The 20,383-nt window shown below is 34.6% G+C and overlaps 2 protein-coding genes across 2 annotated transcripts; one reads left to right on the top strand and one right to left on the bottom strand.

Moving 5' to 3' along the window:
• Window positions 1-3,313: 3,313 nt before the first annotated feature.
• LOC128164712 (phosphoribosyl pyrophosphate synthase-associated protein 2-like) lies at window positions 3,314-9,556 on the bottom strand. The gene is made up of 9 exons (XM_052828705.1): window positions 9,397-9,556; window positions 7,998-8,050; window positions 7,431-7,497; window positions 6,962-7,134; window positions 6,381-6,496; window positions 6,002-6,203; window positions 5,429-5,499; window positions 5,068-5,214; window positions 3,314-3,719 (listed from the first exon to the last, which is right to left on the bottom strand). Exons 1-9 carry the CDS (start codon window positions 9,477-9,479, stop codon window positions 3,561-3,563), a joined length of 1,071 nt encoding a protein of 356 aa, XP_052684665.1. The 5' UTR covers window positions 9,480-9,556; the 3' UTR covers window positions 3,314-3,560.
• Window positions 9,557-12,694: 3,138 nt separating this feature from the next.
• LOC128164714 (endonuclease III-like protein 1) lies at window positions 12,695-19,939 on the top strand. The gene is made up of 6 exons (XM_052828708.1): window positions 12,695-13,171; window positions 13,389-13,559; window positions 13,764-14,029; window positions 15,497-15,654; window positions 18,735-19,002; window positions 19,380-19,939. Exons 1-6 carry the CDS (start codon window positions 12,851-12,853, stop codon window positions 19,558-19,560), a joined length of 1,365 nt encoding a protein of 454 aa, XP_052684668.1. The 5' UTR covers window positions 12,695-12,850; the 3' UTR covers window positions 19,561-19,939.
• Window positions 19,940-20,383: the final 444 nt, after the last annotated feature.

Raw genomic sequence — 20,383 nt, 5'->3', positions numbered from 1 at the left:
TGAGAGGAGCAGAGGGTTCCCCTTGTCTTGAAGATATTTTTCCATCATAAGGCTAAGAAAACTCCGTTGCACTATATACATGTATTGGAAAAGGGAACAACTATTAATTCCCATGACCTGTATAAAATTAAAATTGATTTATCTCCCTTTACAAATCTTGCAATAAAATACCAGTCAGCATCATTGTTTCTTTTTTTTTTTGGCCTGAGAAGCAAAAAATCATATATTTTTTTTGCCTAAAAAAAAGAAAAACAAGTATATCAGAGTTCCTTAAAGTAAGTCTGATTCCACCTTCTGTAGATGCTGAGTAAATACTTTCCCTATATAGTTCTACAACTAAAAACACTCGATACAAAATTTCCCAATTTTATTTTTGCATGGGACAGAACATAAAAGGGAATCATTTGTATGTTGACATCCTCAACAACGTAAAATAACAAAAAAGAAATGTACACCAAAAACAAATACAATGTATAAGAAATTAAAACAAGAGGCCCATGGGCCACATCGCTCACCTGAAGAACAATGGGTATGATAAAATCAGCTTAATGAAGTCAGAATACAAACAATCTGGACAATGTACAATAATACATGTAGATCCTGTAAAAATAAAATCCATTTTCCCCCCTGGATATTCTTATGTTTATAATCATAAGTCCCTTTTCTAACAGGATGATTTTATAGTCATATCACATGTTGAGTATTGCAGTCCTCAAAAAGATCCTTTACAATTGTTTATATATGGGATATTAAGCTACATCAAACTCTTAACCTTCTTGTGAGGCCGAAGAATTGTCCTGGAGCCAAAGTCTTAACAATTATAAAGAATCATCTGGCTGATTAGTTTCTGAGAAGAAGATTTTAAAATATTTACTCTATATATTCCTTTGTAAAACTTTAACACAACACCCCCCCCCCCCCCCATGTGGCCTCACCCTACCCCAAGGGATCATGATTTTCACAACTTTGAATCTGCACTACCTGAGGATGCTTCCACATAAGTTTCAGCTTTCCTGGCTGATTAGTTTCTGAGAAGAAGATTTTTAAAGATTTACTCTATATATTCCTACGTAAAACTTCGACCACCCCATTGTGGCCCCACCCTACCCCTGGGGGTCATGATTTTCACAACTTTGAATCTACACTACCTGAGGGTGCTTCCACACAAGTTTCAGCTTTCCTGGCTGATTAGTTTCTGAGAAGAAGATTTTTAAAGATTTACTCTATATTTCTATGTAAAACTTTAACACCCCCCCCCCAATGTGGCCTCACCCTACCCCCAGGGATCATGATTTTAACAACTTTGAATCTACACTGCCTGAGGATGCTTCCACACAAGTTTCAGCTTTCCTGGCTGATTATTTTCTGAGAAGAAGAATTTTAAAGATTTACTCTATATATTCCTATGTAAAACTTCGACCCTCCATTGTGCCCCACCCTACCCCCAGGGATCATGATTTTCACAACTTTGAATCTACACTACCTGAGGATGCTTCCACACAAGTTTCAGCTTTCCTGGCTGATTATTTTCTGAGAAGAAGAATTTTAAAGATTTACTCTATATATTCCTATGTAAAACTTTGACCCTCCATTGTGCCCCACCCTACCCCCAGGGATCATGAATTTCACAACTTTGAATCTACACTGCCTGAGGATGCTTCCACACGAGTTTCAGCTTTCCTGGCTGATTAGTTTCTGAGAAGAAGATTTTCAAAGATTTACTCTATATATTCCTATGTAAAACTTCGACCCCCCATGTGGCCCCATCCTACCCCTGGGGGTTATGATTTTCACAACTTTGAATCTACACTACCTCAGGATGCTTCCACACAATTTTCAGCTTTCCGGGCTGATTAGTTTCTGAGAAGAAGATTTTTAAAGATTTACTCTATATATTCCTATGTAAAACTTCGACCCCCCATTGTGGCCCCACCCTACATCCAGGGATCATGAATTTCACAACTTTGAATCTACACTACCTGAGGATGCTTCCACACAAGTTTCAGCTTTCCTGGCTGATTATTTTCTGAGAAGAAGATTTTTAAAGATTTACTCTATATATTCCTATGTAAAACTTTGACCCCCCATTGTGCCCCGCCCTACCCCTGGGGGGTCATGAGTTTCACAACTTTGAATCTACACTACCTGAGGATGCTTCCACACGAGTTTCAGCTTTCCTGGCTGATTAGTTTCTGAGAAGAAGATTTTTAAAGATTTACTCTATATATTCCTATGTAAAACTTCGACCCCCCATTGTGGCCCCACCCTACCCCCGGGGGTCATGAATTTCACAACTTTGAATCACCACTACCTGAGGATGCTTCCACACAAGTTTCAGCTTTCCTGGCTTTCTGGTTCTTGAGAAGAAGATTTTTGAAAATTTCTCGAAATTTTTCATTAATTTCTAATTATCTCCCCTTGAAAACGAGTGTGACCCTTAATTTTCACAAGTTTGAATCCCCTTTGCCTAAGGATGATTTGTGCCAAGTTTGGTTGAAATTGGCCCAGTAGTTCTTGAGAAGATGTTGAAAATGTGAAAAGTTTACGGACAGACGGACAGACTGACGGACAGACAGACAGACGGACAGACGGACGACAGACAAAATGTGATCAGAATAGCTCACTTGAGCTTTCAGCTCAGGTGAGCTAAAAAAATCTTGTACATGTATACACTAACAAAAAATATCTATGGTATCCATATACTGTTTAAAGAATCTGAGAAAAACTACATGCACGTCTGCAACCTTTCAAAACATTCCTATATTATTATTTGACAACTTCAATGGATATCAGATCAATTATATATAAACTTTATATGATATGACAACATTTATTGGTAGTTTATTGAACTTGTTATGTAGTAGTTAAGACACAACAGAATAGTTAAGACAACAGATTACAAAAGGAGCAGAATGCTCAGTCATGTACTCATGCTTTCATAACTACCAAAATTAAACCTTAATACCTCTGCAAATGATGACAAAGAACCCTGCAAAATGTACAAAAAGATGATATTAAAAAAATAAATGTTTTTTTTTAACCATTATATGCATATGTACATGCATTAAGTCTCTAGCCAAATACAGTACACAAATACATTATGTCTTCAAATCAAATTTACACAAATTGATTAGTGATTAAAGTGTTGGGTTGAAAATCTGTCAATACTTCAAGAGGTATGGATTTTAAATACAGTGTTTTCTTGTTTAATACAAAACCTTTATTTCATTAATACAAAATGTACATGCATGAAAGTAAAAGCAGTTTCACATGTACTACTACAACAAAAAATCTAATAAATTCATGTCATATAAACTGAAAAAATTATAGACATCTTGTAAAAAAGTAATATTTATAATTAATACATTAACAATACTTAACACCAACACATGCTACATACAACATACATATGATGGCTCTTTTTACCTGTTTTTCAATGTTACATGATACTAAAAGACTGTATAAGTTCCGTGATACTATGACTTCTTCATTCATTCCTCTCATACACACCAAGTACCAATCTGATGAGATGGGTTTGCTCGATACAGCGGGATCCGAGATCAATCGTCCATTCCGATGTTCCGGAACAGGTAGGACATGGACTCGTTATTCTGGATACGCCTGATTGCCTCCATCAGCATGATGCTGATGTCCACTGTTTTGATTTTGTGACACTGCATTTTCTGGATCTCGTGTGGGACTGTGTTAGTTACAACTATCTGCAAGCAAATGTTATTTCTGTTACGGGAATCTGAGCGAGTTTGATTATTAATTCAATTATATGAATGTTCAACAATTTATAAACATTGTTGAGAAACTACTATACATCTTTGTGCATACCCGTTAACCTTTCGAAGCTGCTATGTGGGAGAATCTCCCCCTTACCAACTTGGCTAAGGGGGAGATTTTGCGTAAACGACGTTTTTTCACGTGAAATACTGTTAGATACCTTATTTTACCATTGTAATTAATGCATTTGCAATCATTTTAAATTTTATTATTTCTATGAACACCAGTGTGCAATTACAACTTGTGTTGTGTTCAGAAAACTCTTAATTTGTTTGCATAGTACAATACAAGAAGTCAATAGTGCCACTTTTTATATTAAGTCTTCTTATTGTTGAGTATTGAACCATCACTGCATGCTGACATCTAGGGTAAACACAGAAAATCAATTTTGCGTATTTTGAATATGCAGTGAAACCCAGTTAAGAAAATACCAGTAAATAATATTCATTAAAATTATTTTTTGCCTTATTTATAAGAAAGATTTTTAATTCACAAAACAACATGTATTTCTCCAGTATCACTTAAAAATGATCTCTGTTGTAATGTCTATAGCATCCCTGTAATTCATAGTACCGGTACTATAAACTTTAAAAACTGTTTGTACACTTTTTTTTCTAGCTTCTCTTTTATTGGTAGCTTGTATAAACACTCAGTGTTCCAAACTCACTTTGATTTTACCGACCGTGCTGTCCAGACAGAATAAGTCACGACTCGCTGCACGTTGCTTGGGTGCTTTACCTGTGCACCTGTTAAGTGACACCACTGGCTGTGTATTGTTTTCTTTGGTGTTACAGAGTAAAATCAAGATGTTTTAAGCTTTCACTTATTTTTATGCATAACTAAATACGTAACTGATTCAAGTCAAAACCGGAAGTAATCGTAAAAAGTAAACTGGACTATAACATGTCATACTATGATCACGGTAGTCAGTACTTGGATGGATTTTGATATATTCAAGCTACACAGCAGCTTTTTAACTCAAAATCGGAGAAAAACTCGCAGTGGTTGTTGAAATTTGCATGTGAAGATCCAGAATTAGGAGGGGGGGGGGGTATGGGGAAGACAAATACGATTGCGGGAGAAAATTGTCTCCCGCGCGGGAGATAAGTTGGATGCGGGAGATCTTATATTTTTAGGCCGTTTTACGGGAGTCTCCCGCGCAATGCGGGAGGGTTAACAGGTATGTTTGTGGCAATGCAGTTCTACATGTATTTGGTGTGTTGTCAATGGAGGATTTCTTGTATACTGATCAAGCTTGTATACTTAAATATGTAGTACCTCATCTATACATGACTCCTCCAAGAGCTTTGGGGCGTCGGACGACAGAAGACCGTGGGTGGCCATGACGTAAATTTTGTACGCCCCCCTCTCCTTCAGGACCTCGGCCACCTTGACAAACGCGTCAACATCATCTATCATGTCATCCTGAAATATGTATATCATGAACAGCAATTATATTTTATCACGCAAAAATGAAGTTTCTAGTTCAGCCATCTGTGTTATCTATCATACAAGCACAACTGTTATGTTACATTAGGATTAAAAAGCAGTTCAAAAGTATGTATACTGCATTAATACATGTAGCAGTATTTATATACAGGCAATGTCTTCAATCTTGTAAGAATGCATGGAAGCATACCACTATAATGGCTATCCTCCCTCCTACATCTCCGACTACATTCAGCGGTGGCTTCTCCTTTGGTAGAAGAGCTGAAATGTTACAAAGGCACAAACATGGTTATCAGATAAAATCTTGCATCAAGCTGAACAGCTTGAGTGTCTTGATGAAATACAATAATGGTTCACATAAATACTCTCACTGAAACAAAGGTCTCTTGAGTTTGTATCAATGAGCCAAATGTGAGGCAATGGCGATATATATACCCTCTATATATATACCATAAATACATTATGTACATGTATTTATAACTGTAGCAATAGCTTGATCACTGTTATAGCATGTACTAAAAAAATATTCATTTTTTATTATTAAACTAAGTTCAGTAGCATACACACAATCACTACTGGTAATTAAAATAATCAATCACAGCCTAAAACTCATTTTACTAGCCTTTGGACCCAATTCTTTGAGTTTTTGTGCAGAAGGGCACAGCTATAAAATTGACATATGAATTCAAGAATTAATATACAATCAAGTTTAACATTCACCATAGAATAAAAAAACAGAGATGAAGAAAACGATCATATCTACCTGGCAGAATTTCAATTTTTTTGTACTCCACTCTGCACAGTGGTGGCGAGTTTCTCCCATCATCCTCCTTGTCTTCATCGTCGTATTTTTCCTCTCCATGAATAACAGCAATCCCTAATCGCAGTCTCTCAGCGTAGGAGGTTGCTCGCTTTACTGAGTTTGGATTGCGGGCCACTATAATCGCATTCCTGTAATCTGGAATCTGAACAGAGGAAAAAAAATAAACATATTCATACTGAATATGCACACTATTTGAATTAAAAAATAATTTCATTGGTTTAGATACCATTCACTGCATTGAAATTTTATTTTAAACATCTCTTAATCCCACACACAGATGGATGTTAATGAAAATCCATGCTGTATGTTTATCACTCACCAGTCTTTCGATATAGTCTATGAGGAATGGTGAGGCTCGCAGATTCTCCACTGGAATGTCAAAGAATCCCTGAATTTCTTTCTGATGCAGATCCATGGTAATGATGTGTGTTAATCCTGAACCAAAATAATCTCAATTAATAGAATGTATAGCAACTAAAAAACAGATACACAACAGATTGGAAAATGCACCTGTTTCTTATACTTGTACTGAAAAACACGTATCCTCATTGAAAAGTGGCATCATAAATAAGTCAGCTTTAATTAAACTCTATTCATTAAATTTCTGTTTTTATTATTCTCATTAAATCTTGCTCACAGCTGTGGTAAATTGTGTATTTCTTTTAATTTGCAATCTGCAACCAGCAGTGTATTGATCTTGTATCAAGCCTCTCTCTCTCTCTCTCTCTCTCTCTCTCTCTCTCTCTCTCTCTCTCTCTCTCTCTCTCTCTCTCTCTCTCTCTCTCTCTCTCTCTCTCTCCGCATTTCAAGTGATTATGCACTTCTATTCCTGACAGCATCTTGTGATTAACAACATTATATTAATGGGTACTTATAAGGTGTAATAAGGTGTAATGTTACCTGACTTTCCTAACATGGTGGCCATGACCTTACACACGACCGAGCCCCTCTTCCTCATCTTGCTCTGCTTGGAATACGGGAGATAGGGAATCACCCCAATGATGTTGTGTGCACAACTTGTTTTACATGCGTAGGAAATGATAAGCAACTCCATGATGTCATTATTGACATCCCTTCAAATAAGAGTAGATATATGTAGAATAGTCTATGAAACACAAAATCCTTTTTATATAGGCAAAAATGTGTAGTCTGTATGGATGGTAAAAAGTTGGATCTCATGCAGTAGAAAGAAATGTAAGAGAATCAGATAAGTAATTTTTCACCAGGTAAAAAGTGTGCTCAGTACATCATAGTATATATATATATATGTTATATCATCATTTGTTAAATCCCAACAACATATCATAAATCATTTTTCAAATAAAAAAAGTACAATAAATGCTCCAATATGTACAAATCATGTACTCACTTAGTTCCAGTCTGAATGATGTACACATCCTTCCCTCTGACTGATTCTTTGATTTCAGCATTTGTCTCTACAATAAATCAACACTATAATGAAGAGTTAACCCATCTCAGTGGGCTGTCAGGCATAACAATTAGTACATATACTGATACTGGTACTGTCATTTCATGCTGATAATGAAGGAAAACACAACTTATGGTCAAATATGTATTATTTACTATATAAAAATATATACAAGTTAACGGTGTTCCCATAATTATTTAAGAATATGTTCTATGTAGCTGACTTATCAGTTTACTAGATTTTTTAATTTTACAGTAACTAATTAAGTCTGATATGCCTGAATGCCTGATACTAATCATACTATGTTCTAAGTACCGATACTACTGTAAAACACTCTTATAATGAAGTGCCAGGGATGGCCAATTTTGCTTAGATATATTAAGCGTAATTCGTTATGTCTGTCAAGTTTAAAACATGTAATAAAGTCATGGGACATGAAAATCATTTTGCTGTAAGTGTAAAATCATTATAAGCGTGTTTGCTTTAACCGTGTTTTACTGTACTTACCTCTGTTTGTCTTGTGGTACACATTTATGTCCCCCAACCTTATACCAAGCCTCCTGAAATGAACACTCGATATCATATTTCAGGAATTCAAAATTTTGCAGAGTAATTTCAAATGAATGTGTGTCTATGTACTTAAACTTTTCATTTTAACTGCTTCTTTCTTGATGAATGTATGTTTATGTACTAACCAAAACTAATTTCACTATATCTACATTTTCCAGTGTCTTTGCCTGTGATAACACTATGTATCGATTTTGTACTATATAACCCATAACTTCAAATGACGCCAAATTGAGGCGCCCTGCGGAGTTTGCTTATCTATATTTAAATAATTAATCGTACGATGGCTTAAAATTACGGTATATAAATATATGTAATAACGAATCATTCTTTGAGTATAATGAGGTGATAATTTCAGTCAGGGTGTGATCAAATCTATCATAATGCCCTTCGGGCTTTATTGGATTTGATCACACCCTGACTAAAATTATCACCTCATAATACTCAAAGAATGATTCCTTATTCCTTATTTAACAGCCTTTTTCTTGAAGTATAAAAAATTCAATACTATACATAATAAATAATTTATATGTTCCCATAAACCTAACCTTAAAATGCGTTAAAATGGAGAAAATTGCATAAATAGCATCGAGTTGAACCACACTAGGCAAAAGAAATGAAGCAGACCCTTACTGGACAGAAACAGTTCTGGAGGACTTTTACCAAAGTTACATATAATTTTGCATGAGGTCATGACAGGTAAAATATCTAACTCTAATGTCAGCAATTTTTAAATGATTTTAATTATCAATTTGATATTTACTCCAACTCATTAATTTAAAAGTTTCATGAAAAATGAATTATGTCCTGAACCGGTTGGGACCACTAGTCCAAATATAGATAGAATGTTCTATCTTTAAAATGATAGATGTCCTATGGACCTGAGCATAGCCTGGTCACAGTAAGATTATTCTATCTAGTCCAAATGGGATATAATAGCCTGTTTGGGATATAACATTTACCAGATGGGATGTAAATTTTGTTTAAAAAAAATCATTTTGCACAAAAATATTATAGTCATTGTCGAGAATTGGTCGTATGCCAGTACAGTTGATTTTGGAATAAGTGCAATAATTTCTTTAATTAATCAATATCCCAGGTGTAATGAATTGTACTTTGAACAAGTGAGGGATTCAAAACACAAGACAACACAGGACTTTTGCTTAACGTGTTAGTTTGAGGCTTTTAGCGTAATCAATAGTACTTGACTTCAAGTTTAATGAACTTTAAAGGCACACAAAGGATTGTAGTGTACGTTCAAATCAATTCAACATGTCTATCCCAATGTCTGTTTTCCAAATGATAAAATGTTATGATACACATTGTCACGTGGTCTTACTGTGCTATAAGGTGTGACAACTCCGGGTGGGAATTCCCGGCTAACAGAACCATTGGACATTTTTGTCCTGGATCCAAGGCCATCTTGTCTGATATCTGGTCCGTTCTAGTTTTGCTTTCCCTTCAGCATGGTTTTGTGACCTTGACCTTAGATAAATAATAATAATAATACAGAAAACAATGATGAAAATCCAAGTAAAATCGATTTGTATGAAAATGTGTTGACGCATACAAAATCAAAACAAATATAGATTTATAAAAACTGAGTAGGTAAGGCTATAAAAAAATAATAGGTTTTTCTGTATATATTCACCCGAATGTTACTATGAACTTAACAGCTAATTGGAAATCGTTAACAGTATAACAATAGTCTATGATAGCCGGACATTGCCTGAAAGGTACATGATCAGATGATAAATTTAGTTTTTAAAAAAAAAAAAAAAATCAGGGATGTTTATATACGTCCCTGTAAAAATTGAATAAAGTTTGAAGAATTATATCATAAATTAAACATAAATTCAAAAATAGATATTTGAGTTTGTTTGAATAACTAAATACCAGGCTAAAACTAATATGACATTAAATTCAATATTTTTATTATTTAAATCATAGCTATTAATTTTGTAATATGACTTTATGTTGAACGCAATATCTTTATATATTTATATAACATGTACAGTAAGTAAGTAAGTAAGTAAGTAAATCATTTATTATAGTGACATGTGCATTTTGCATGTTACAATAATACAGTGAAACAATAATACAAGATAATAGCACCCGGCCCATCGGACCTATATGTCACTGGTTATATAAATTACATATTTAAAAGTCAACGTGAAAATTTTGATTGTCTTAGTTTTAGAGCATTAATAATAAATTGAGAGCATTGCCGGGGATAAGTACATACTAAAGTTCTGAATAATTCAAATTCTTCATAATTTGTTGAGCCAGTGGTATTTCTAATAAGTAAATTTCGTAAATCATTATGTAATGTACATTTTAGGATGAAGTGAATTTCATTTTCAATTTCATTTAAATTACAAAAAACACAGAGTCTGTACAATCTTCGATGTTGTTTTAGCAGACACGTGCTCTGTATAATGCTAATATATGCCATTCTATTTATATACACGTTGATAGATTTAGAGATTAAAATTAACGTGATTATTAAATTAATTAACATGGGCACACATTGTATATGTGTCATGTTGTAAATTTTGAATTTACTGGGTGGGTGTAAATACAAAATTTACAACATGACAACGATGAATGCACAATATAACCTCTTGACATAAATCTATGATAAGTAGCTTAAAATAAAAAAAACTTGTTGTTTTTTTTGGTAATAAAAACTCTTTATTACTATATTTCGTAATTCAGCGTAAAAAGGAGACATTAGTTTTAAGCGTAACTAATCTTCTTAATCTTTTTTATTACAATGATCGCAATAAATTGAATTTTATAAATGCATACAATACGGTATCAATCCTATAGTCCCTCTTAAATAAGGAAACACTCAATAAATACTTTTACTAAGATTTGAACAGGCAAATGAAAAGATTATGCATAGTACAAATTTAAAGAATGAACTAAGGAGTATGATCATTTATCAGTTTTTCACTTGACAAAGTCATTTATAGTCCAGTCAGTTTTGTTGATAGAATAGCTGTTCGTAGAGCAAAAAACAATTTCTTTTGTCCGCCGTCGTTCAGATGAACACAGTCACTGACGTAGTCTTGCGGGTACTTTATTTTTCTGAGGGGAATTATCGATGCATTCTTCATGATAACGAGTTTCTTGTTGATCTTCTTCCGCTGTGCTTCAAATCTTTCATATGTCATATGTTTTGAAAACTTGAATTTCCCTCTAGAAAGGACTTCACACACATAAATTTGATAGATCATGCACACATTTTTCAACACATCCACTAGGTTTACGATTGAGACGAGGTTGAGGGATTCGACAAAATTTTCAAATTACTTTGAAAAGAAACTCAAACCAAATCTAAAAAACAAAGTTCAAAAACCATTATCTTCAGGTTTAATTGAAAATGTTTGGACAAATAATAATTCGGAATCCCTAAACCACGTTCTCAAACAGGCCATTGACTGGAAGTCAAAACCTCTCCTTGACTTGATTGACATACTGACCTCATTAATTGAGACTCAGTACAAGGGCATGCGACGGGCGCTGGTGTCGATCGGACAGTTTCGGCTGACCGATTCTCACCAGCAGTTCCAAATGTCTAAAACAGTATGGGCTTCAAAAACAACAGACGAACGGGACCGACACTACAAACGTTTGCGTAGTTTCAGGCCTAAAGACAAAAAAACTGTGACATCAACAGACGGACTTACGACCATTGTCAAGCCACGGTCATTGGGGGAAAAATTAGGTCAAAGGAAAAGGAAGGTCAATGAAAGGACCCAGACAATTAAAAAACACAAATCTTAAATATTTAATGATACTTCAGTGCGAACGCCGTACCTTATTGTTGAGGTGCCCATCCAATGGGTAGGAATCGACTGTCGTACATTAAATAATTATTTTTGAGTGATGTCCAGTCATTGAACTTTCTTTTCCTTATTTCAATGCATCCTGTTCTGCCACCATGCTTACTCATTTTTGATATTTTTTTCTAAAATGATGTGAACTTACGTCTTTACAATAGTTGCTATTTTTATATTTGCTTCCACTCTATATGGATTTTTGATGACATGTATATTTATTATGATACTTGTATTATGTACGTGTGCAAGAGAAAGGGGCAATTCTGATAGGAATTACGTCTTTAAAATAGTTGCTATTTTTATAGTTGCTTCCACTCTATATGGATTTTTGATGACAAGTATATTCATTATGATACTTGAACTTGTGTTATATGCGTGTGCAAGCGAAAGGAGCAATTATGGTAGAAAAAGGAATATTTATAGTATAATCATGTAAAATTATTATATGATATTAGAAAATAAAAGCAGATGAACTGTATTTTTAATTCTTAGTTATTTTATTCTGGGGAATAAAATGTCACACCTCTATTCGAGTGAAAGCAATTCATGCAAGAGTTATCGTTCTTGACCCAATGTCTACACGTTAAAAATCGCTATTTATGTCAAAATACTTACATTATCAAACTGAAAATTTGGGAAATACATTTAAACACTTAGATTCAAACTATGATGTTAAATATTTGTGCTCAAATGAAGCATTTTGGTGTATTTGAAGGGTATTTCGGTGTTTTCGGTAAATCGCGGGTATTCCGGTAATTCTAGTTACCCCTTTTTGGGTAAATAGCTGAATCATCTATTTGACTTTTGGCGGCAAATGCTAGTTAACAAGAAGAATATCAAAGCTTTGTTATCTTGTAGATCTATGTCATATTGATTTGTGTGCTGTACAAAAAAGTAATGACCAGACTTTAAATAAGTGTAGATTAATTTGCAACATAATTGCTAATGGAATCGCCATACTTCAACAAACGAACAACGAGATCTAGCGGCATCGGTAAAGTGAAAGTAGAAAATGAGCAATTGCCTCTGAAGAAATCGGCAAATGGAACCACACAAAAGCCTTTCTCTAGAAAACGAAAAGTAGAGGTTAAATATGAAGAAACTATGGTCGAACAACCACAGAATGTAAAACAGGAACCCCCTGTTTGGGAACCCCCTATGTGGAGAGAACAATTAAAGAACATTTATAGCATGAGAAAATTTAGGAACGCAGCTGTAGATTCGATGGGATGTGATGTCATCAGCGATACTCTTGCATCTCCCGAGGTATTATCTAATATTTAATAATAAGGCCTATAGAAAATGAAATGAATTATCTAACCTTTTTGATTCATACTAACTACATTTACATAATATTTAATTAAGCTACCGATAGATTCTACCAGTAATTGTTTGTGATGATAAAACTGTTAAGAATTTAATTAATTAATCATTTTGAAAAAGGGAACAAGAAAGTTATATACCGGTGTTATAAATATTTTAGGTATTCAGATACCAAGTGTTGCTTTCACTCATGTTGTCGAGTCAAACTAAGGATCAGATCACATCAGCAGCTATGGAGAAATTACGAGAACATGGCTGTAGCATTGATAACATTTTACAGACCTCTGACAAAGAGTTGGGAGAGCTAATTTATCCTGTTGGTTTTTGGAAGGTACCATTATGATACAATTTTGCAGTTGTCAAATAAAAGATAGATATACTTATATGTTGGAATTGCTGATTAGAATCATTATTGAATTTATTGTATAGATATTAAAGTCCTGGCATTTATAAACAACTCTCTCTCAATTTTCTTTCTTAATTTTTTCATCTTTTATAAGTCTGTATTGTATTGTTTATTGTATACTTATAACAGAAAAAGGTTGAATACATTAAGAGAACTTCCAAAATTCTTCAAGAGGAATACAATGGAGATATCCCAGACACTGTGGAGAAATTATGCAAGCTGCCAGGAGTTGGACCCAAAATGGCTTATTTAGTTATGAAGTGTGCTTGGAATCAGATAGTGGGCATTGGTGTAGACACACATGTTCACAGAATATCTAATCGTTTAAATTGGGTGAAGAAACCCACAAAACAGCCGGAGGACACCAGGAAAGAGTTACAGGATTGGCTTCCAAGGTAAGTTATAGCGCTCTAGAATGACATCTTGTTGAAATCTTGTTGAAAGATTGTATGGAACCCTTGTTTTAATGATCCTAGCTCAATTATGAAGTATTTGGTTACTGCTGCAAAGCATTCTACTCAAGAGAATCGAATCTACTGGTTTGATGCCAAACATGCTTATTTTGGTTGAGAGGTCAGAGGGAGGAAAACCATGGGTCATGCATAGGAGATGCAAGCCCCGTGGGTACATGTAGATGTGAGGGAAGTTGGTGGTAAATAAATCTTCCTCAGGCACCTTACCTTTGAAGAGTATCCCCCACTACTGCAAGTTGTGTGAGTTCTTTGTCTTTTAGATACTGAAGTCTGCCAAGCACATGAGTGGCATCTGATGAACAAGTTCAGGAACCCCCTGTCTCCAGTTACAGTACCAATCAGACCCAACATAACAGAAAGTAAACCCCAACTAAACCTTGAGTTTACTTTCGGGGTTTACTCTGGGTTCACTAGAACAGACCCAGAGTAAACCCAAAGTAAACCCAGAGAGTAGATCCCGATCAGAAGTAGACCCCTGAGGCAGATGTTACATGTGTATTTGGAATATACATGCGGTGGGAATTACAGGCAGTTAGATTTTAGATAAAAGATGGGTCTGCATAAATTTCAATGTTTAAAGAGGACCCCAAAAGCAAACTGCAAGTAAACCCAAAGCAAACCCCGAGTTGACCCAAAGTAAACCCCAACTGGACACAAATTTTCAAAAAGTAAACCAGGAGTAAACCCCAAGTCTATCCCAAAAGTAAACCCAGGGTTTAATTGGGGTTTACTCTGGTGTTAGGTTGGATCTGATCAGTACTGTACCTACAAGCTAGAGACAATAACTCTGTACTGCAGGAGAATGGTGGCAAGTATGTTGGCAAGTCTCTGTGATGTTTGGCAATTTAAAAGTGGTTGGTTATTCTTCCTTTCACAGTTGCTATTATGGTTCCTTTGGTTGTGACAATACACGTCTGCCCACTTTTTCTTAAACGCGCTAGGATGCATTAATTACTGTTGTTGCATCTCCATCTTCATTGGACCATCCTCCATCTTCATTGGCTCTCCCTCCAGTGCCCTTCTTGCACTGGCATTTCCTCTTTCCTTCTCCAGAAATGGCTCTTCCTGAGTGACCTACATGGGAAGCCAGCAGCTGCACTGAGTTTTTCATAAGGAGCCTTGGTTTTCCCTTTTATTTTATCATGAAATATAAAAAAGCTATGAATGTGATATTTTTTCAAATTAAATTTGATTAGTATGAAGAAGTATGTAAAAAAAAATTAACCAGTGTTTTCTGTTTTGTATACTAATTTCAGAAAGCTTGTTTTGGCGAAGTAGTGTTAGCTGGGCATATATAATGTTGCTCAGGTGGGTGATGTGGCCCCTGGGCATTTTGTTATTCCCTCTTCTCAAAAGACAATGATTAATACACTTTTATTTATGTTTCAGGGAGTACTGGAGGGACATTGATGAACTCCTTGTAGGATTTGGACAACAAACATGTCTACCAGTGGGTCCAAAATGTTATGAATGTCTGAACAAAGAGATCTGCCCAGTGGGTAAATCAAATAAAAAGATGCCTTCCTCAAAGAAAACCAAGAAAGAAGAGATGAAAGAGGAAACAGAATAAGAAACTTTACATTGCTTTATATTTTTCTCCAAGTGAGGAAGCAATAGATTAACTTATTATTAATAAATATTGTCATCATCATTTCACTGAAGTTATTGCAACAATTTTCAATAAAAATTGTGTTTAGTAATTTGTATATTAGTAGTAATTTATTTATTATCTTGAATTTCTAGATGTAAACTTAAAAGTGTAATAACTTTACTGGTATTGATGTAGCCCTCTCAGGATTTTTTATGCAAAGTTTCTCTTCCCCAATTTTTACTGTTATTCCAGCTATAAGGTATTATACATATTTTGCAGCCCCATTCTAGGGAAATTTTAATCTTTTCATATTTTAATTTATGCATCACCCTTTGATAATATGACACTGGTGTATAATATGCATTCCTAATTTGTATAAAAAAAATTAGGTATATAATGCACTCCTGTTGTCATCATCAACTAATTAATCTAATTACACTACTACTTTTTCGGGGGGGGGGGGGGGGGGGTGTAAATTTTTGGAAATGTGAAGAGTTCCTGACTATTGTGTTTTTCTAGGGATTCCATATTTCTTTATCTGATGATGTAATCATCAGATGTACACATTGAAAAGACACAAAGGATTAATATCCCTTTTTGAGGAAACATCCCAAGCAAATGCATTTTTGATATCAATTTATTAATAATAATAATATACATTACATAAATGACATTTTCTAATAACAGTAAAAATTGACTTAAACGGCGCTCCATAGTTGGTTTTTCCAGCATAATTTTTTTTCTGACCTCGACCTTCAATTAAAGGTATGCTATCATTCACCCGAATGGTATACTGAACTTATGTACCAACATTGTGGAACATACAGTTGCACTCCATGTTTTATAATAATCTATACATACAATTGGACTTTTATAAATTCAGCGATATGTTTAAAAAAGAAAGCTTTGTTTTTTTTTTGATTTTGAATTTATTACAATGTATGGAACTTCATACTCATTTGGGCAAATAGCTTTATCATATTGTGTGACTTTTGGCGGCAAATTGACCACTTGCATAACCTCTGAATATTGAAACCTTGTAGATGTTATGTCGATTAGTCTGCTGTACAAGAGGATATAATGAAATTTTAGATAAGTGGAAAGTAGTTTGCAACAAAATGGAACCGCCATACTTCAAACGAACAACGAGATCGAGCATTATCGTTAAAGTGAAAGTAGAAAATGAGCAATTGATTCCAGAGGAATCGTCAACTGAAACAAATCAAAAGGTGTCTACTAAAAAACGACAGAAAAGACCTAAAGTGGAAATCAAATATGAAGAATCTCCGCTCGAGGAACATCAGATCACAAAACAGGAATCCTCTGGTTGGGAACCCCCTATGTGGAGAGAACAATTAAAGAACATTTCTGACATGAGGAAATCCAGGAACGCAGCTGTAGATTCGATGGGATGTGATGTCATCAGCGATACTCTTGCATCTCCCGAGGTAGAATTATACAGAACCTGTAGTACAGTCATCAGGTCAATCATGATTGACAGTTTGCTCATGCAGGATTTGACCCAACAATAATTATAATTTATAACCTAATGGCGATAGATAACTTGGTTGTGATCCTTTTCTTACTGTATTCAGATGGGAGAGATAATGATGGACCAGACCACAATTTGAACCTGGCCCCTGAATTTTTTAATTAGGTGCTCTATTAGATTTGAGCCCTTTTAACATCATCCTTAAAATGTCAGCAGTCCTGATCGAGTCCACTCGTGGCCATAGGACGGTCACGAGAGGACTCAGGACCCCTGACATTATGAGGATGTTTTAACTTGAGCTTAAAGTTTGGGAAGTATGTGACAAACTCCTCTTTGATGAAGGTTGGGGTCTACTCATGGTTATTTACTGTCCAGTCATTGACTATTATACACTGTATATGTATACATAGAACACAATGACACTTGTCAGACTTCATCAAAGGCTATACATTATGTATATATATTAGTTGAAACAGCGTCAATTACACACACAGAGGAGATCTTGGAGGGGTGGGGACTTTCTGATTTTGATTGTCTACATGTTGTATGTCACAATATCTATGAGCTTCTATTGGCAAATTAGAAGGAAGGAGGTCAATACTGTATATCAATTTATTTTTCGTGTGTTAAAAAATTTATGATATTTAACTTCTTTATTTGTGACAGTATTTTTTTGCGATTTTGAAAAGTTTCTAATAGCAAACAATACCGGATATAATTTCTGCTAAATGAATATTTTGCGAAAAATAAAAGTGATAGCAAAAAGCCTAGATTAGTATACAGTTACTGTATTTGACAGCTTGTTTTGATAAGCAAATGAGATGGTAACATCCCACTGAAAGTCCAAGCTCTTGTTGAAATGGCTCTAACTTATCTATCTGCCACTGCATGGCCATTGAGTTAGTCTGACCATCACAGTTCTTCTTTTATTTTAAATTACTTAATTGCTCTTGAAGATCAACATCCTAGTTTCAAATAGTACAATACTAATGAAGCTACGTCTAGTCCCTTAATAGTTTATAACTACCAGTAAATTGTCTCTGATAATATTATTGATATGAAATTCATTATCCTTTTGAAGAAGATTGTATGAAAGTTATTAATATTATCATATCAATGATTTATATGTTTTAGGTATACAGATACCAAGTGTTGCTTTCACTCATGCTGTCGAGTCAAACTAAGGATCAAATCACATCAGCAGCTATGAAGAAATTAAGAGAACATGGCTGTAGCATTGATAACATTTTAGAGACCTCAGACCAAGTGTTAGGAGAATTGATATATCCTGTTGGTTTTTGGAAGGTCAGTTTTGCAGTTGTTCTGTAAAAGACTGTTAATCATTCGCAGGTCTTTAAAATATGTTGGAACAAGAAATCTTAGAATTAAAATGAAATACTAAAATTTTAAAAGGACCAAGAATTAAACTGCAGAGTGCTCTCTCTCTCTCCCTCTCTCTCAGACAAAGGTCCTTTTTAAAGTACGGAAGTGTATGAGCTAGTTTCACTCTCCTTTTATATTAATTTTTGTCCTTTTATTAAAACAGAAAAAGATAGAGTATATTAAGAGAACTTCCAAAATTCTTCAAGAGGAATACAATGGAGATATCCCAGACACTGTGGAGAAATTATGCAAGCTGCCAGGAGTTGGACCCAAAATGGCTTATTTGGCTATGAAGTGTGCTTGGAATCAGATAGTGGGCATTGGTGTTGACACCCATGTTCACAGAATATCTAATCGTTTAAGATGGGTGAAGAAACCCACAAAACAGCCGGAGGACACCAGGAAAGAGTTACAGGATTGGCTGCCTAGGTTGGTTAGACTCAACAGTTTTAAACTCATTGCATTTTACAAAAGAACTCACAACTATTTCATACTTTTTCAGCACAATATGTAAAATTTATGCATAATTATTTATTTCAAACTATTTCATTCTTTCTTAAATATATTATACTGGTTCCAAGTGGAAAGATAAGGTAGCTGATAAACATTTGTGGTTTGAAAAATGGTTATAAGTTTGGTGTTCCTTTGTAAAGGTCACTTAGTGTTGCTGTTTTCTTGCCTTCTTGGTATTGGTGGGTATATTTAGGATGATTTCAGGATGTTTGCATGTTTGATGTTTATCTTATAACTTGATCACTTTTCCCTTAGAAAAATATGATAACAATTTTCTTGTATTTATATTTCAGGGAGTACTGGAGAGACATTAATCATCTCCTTGTAGGATTTGGGCAACAAACATGTCTACCAGTGGGTCCTAAGTGTTATGAATGCCTTAACAAAGAGATCTGTCCAGTTGGGAAGACAAATAAAAAGATACCTTCCCCAAAGAAAATCAAAAAAGAAGAGGTGAAAGAGGAAATGGAATAAAAAACTTTACACCATGCATTCTGTTTTTGTTCAAATGAGGTATCAATGCTTGAAATAGAGTATTGAACCTTTTAAGTATTGACAGGTTTTAGTACATTCTTCAGTTCACTAAAGTATGGGCTTACCGATACTTTAAAAAATGTGTTCATTATTGTGAGTTTTTTATTTGATGTTTGTTTAGAATTTTTTAAGGTATCTACCTCATGTTAGTGGATATTTTTATGTAGTACCTTTTGGTACATACCAGTGTTTTGTTATTAAACACAAACATGCTGATTTTTGTGGTTGTATATTTTTTGTATTTTATATAATACACTGCCTGTTGTCATGTAGGGGTATTACAAAATTCTTCAATAAAATTTCAATCATTTAGAAGTGTTTTATTTGATTATGATCTGCAAGATATAGTTTAGATGGGAATTCTCTTGATCAGTTGGAATCATCTCTAATACCTTGCTGCAAAAATGAAAGGGAATCGCACAGAAAGAAAGGAAGTAGTATCCATACTTTGTGTGTGCATATGTATGTGATATCTTATTGATTACATTGAGCATGAGTTGATCTGAGTGCTAAACAAGACATTTCAATGGATAAAAGTTTATTGTAATTAGAATTTCACTAATATACAAGTGTAGATTTTAGCATGCATATAATACACGGCACTGATCAAACCCAACCTAACACCTTAGAGCAGACCCCAACTAAAACCTGGCAGTATTGATCGAACTCGGGACCTGCAGGTCTGTAGATCAAAGCTACACCCAATGGGCCACCGAGATAGTCTCAAAGATTTGGCGATATACTCTATCACAATGCGTTAAAC

This window comes from Crassostrea angulata, chromosome 10, assembly GCF_025612915.1.
Source record: "Crassostrea angulata isolate pt1a10 chromosome 10, ASM2561291v2, whole genome shotgun sequence".
Taxonomy (NCBI): domain Eukaryota; kingdom Metazoa; phylum Mollusca; class Bivalvia; order Ostreida; family Ostreidae; genus Magallana; species Magallana angulata.
This window is presented reverse-complemented; position numbering and strand designations above follow the sequence as displayed.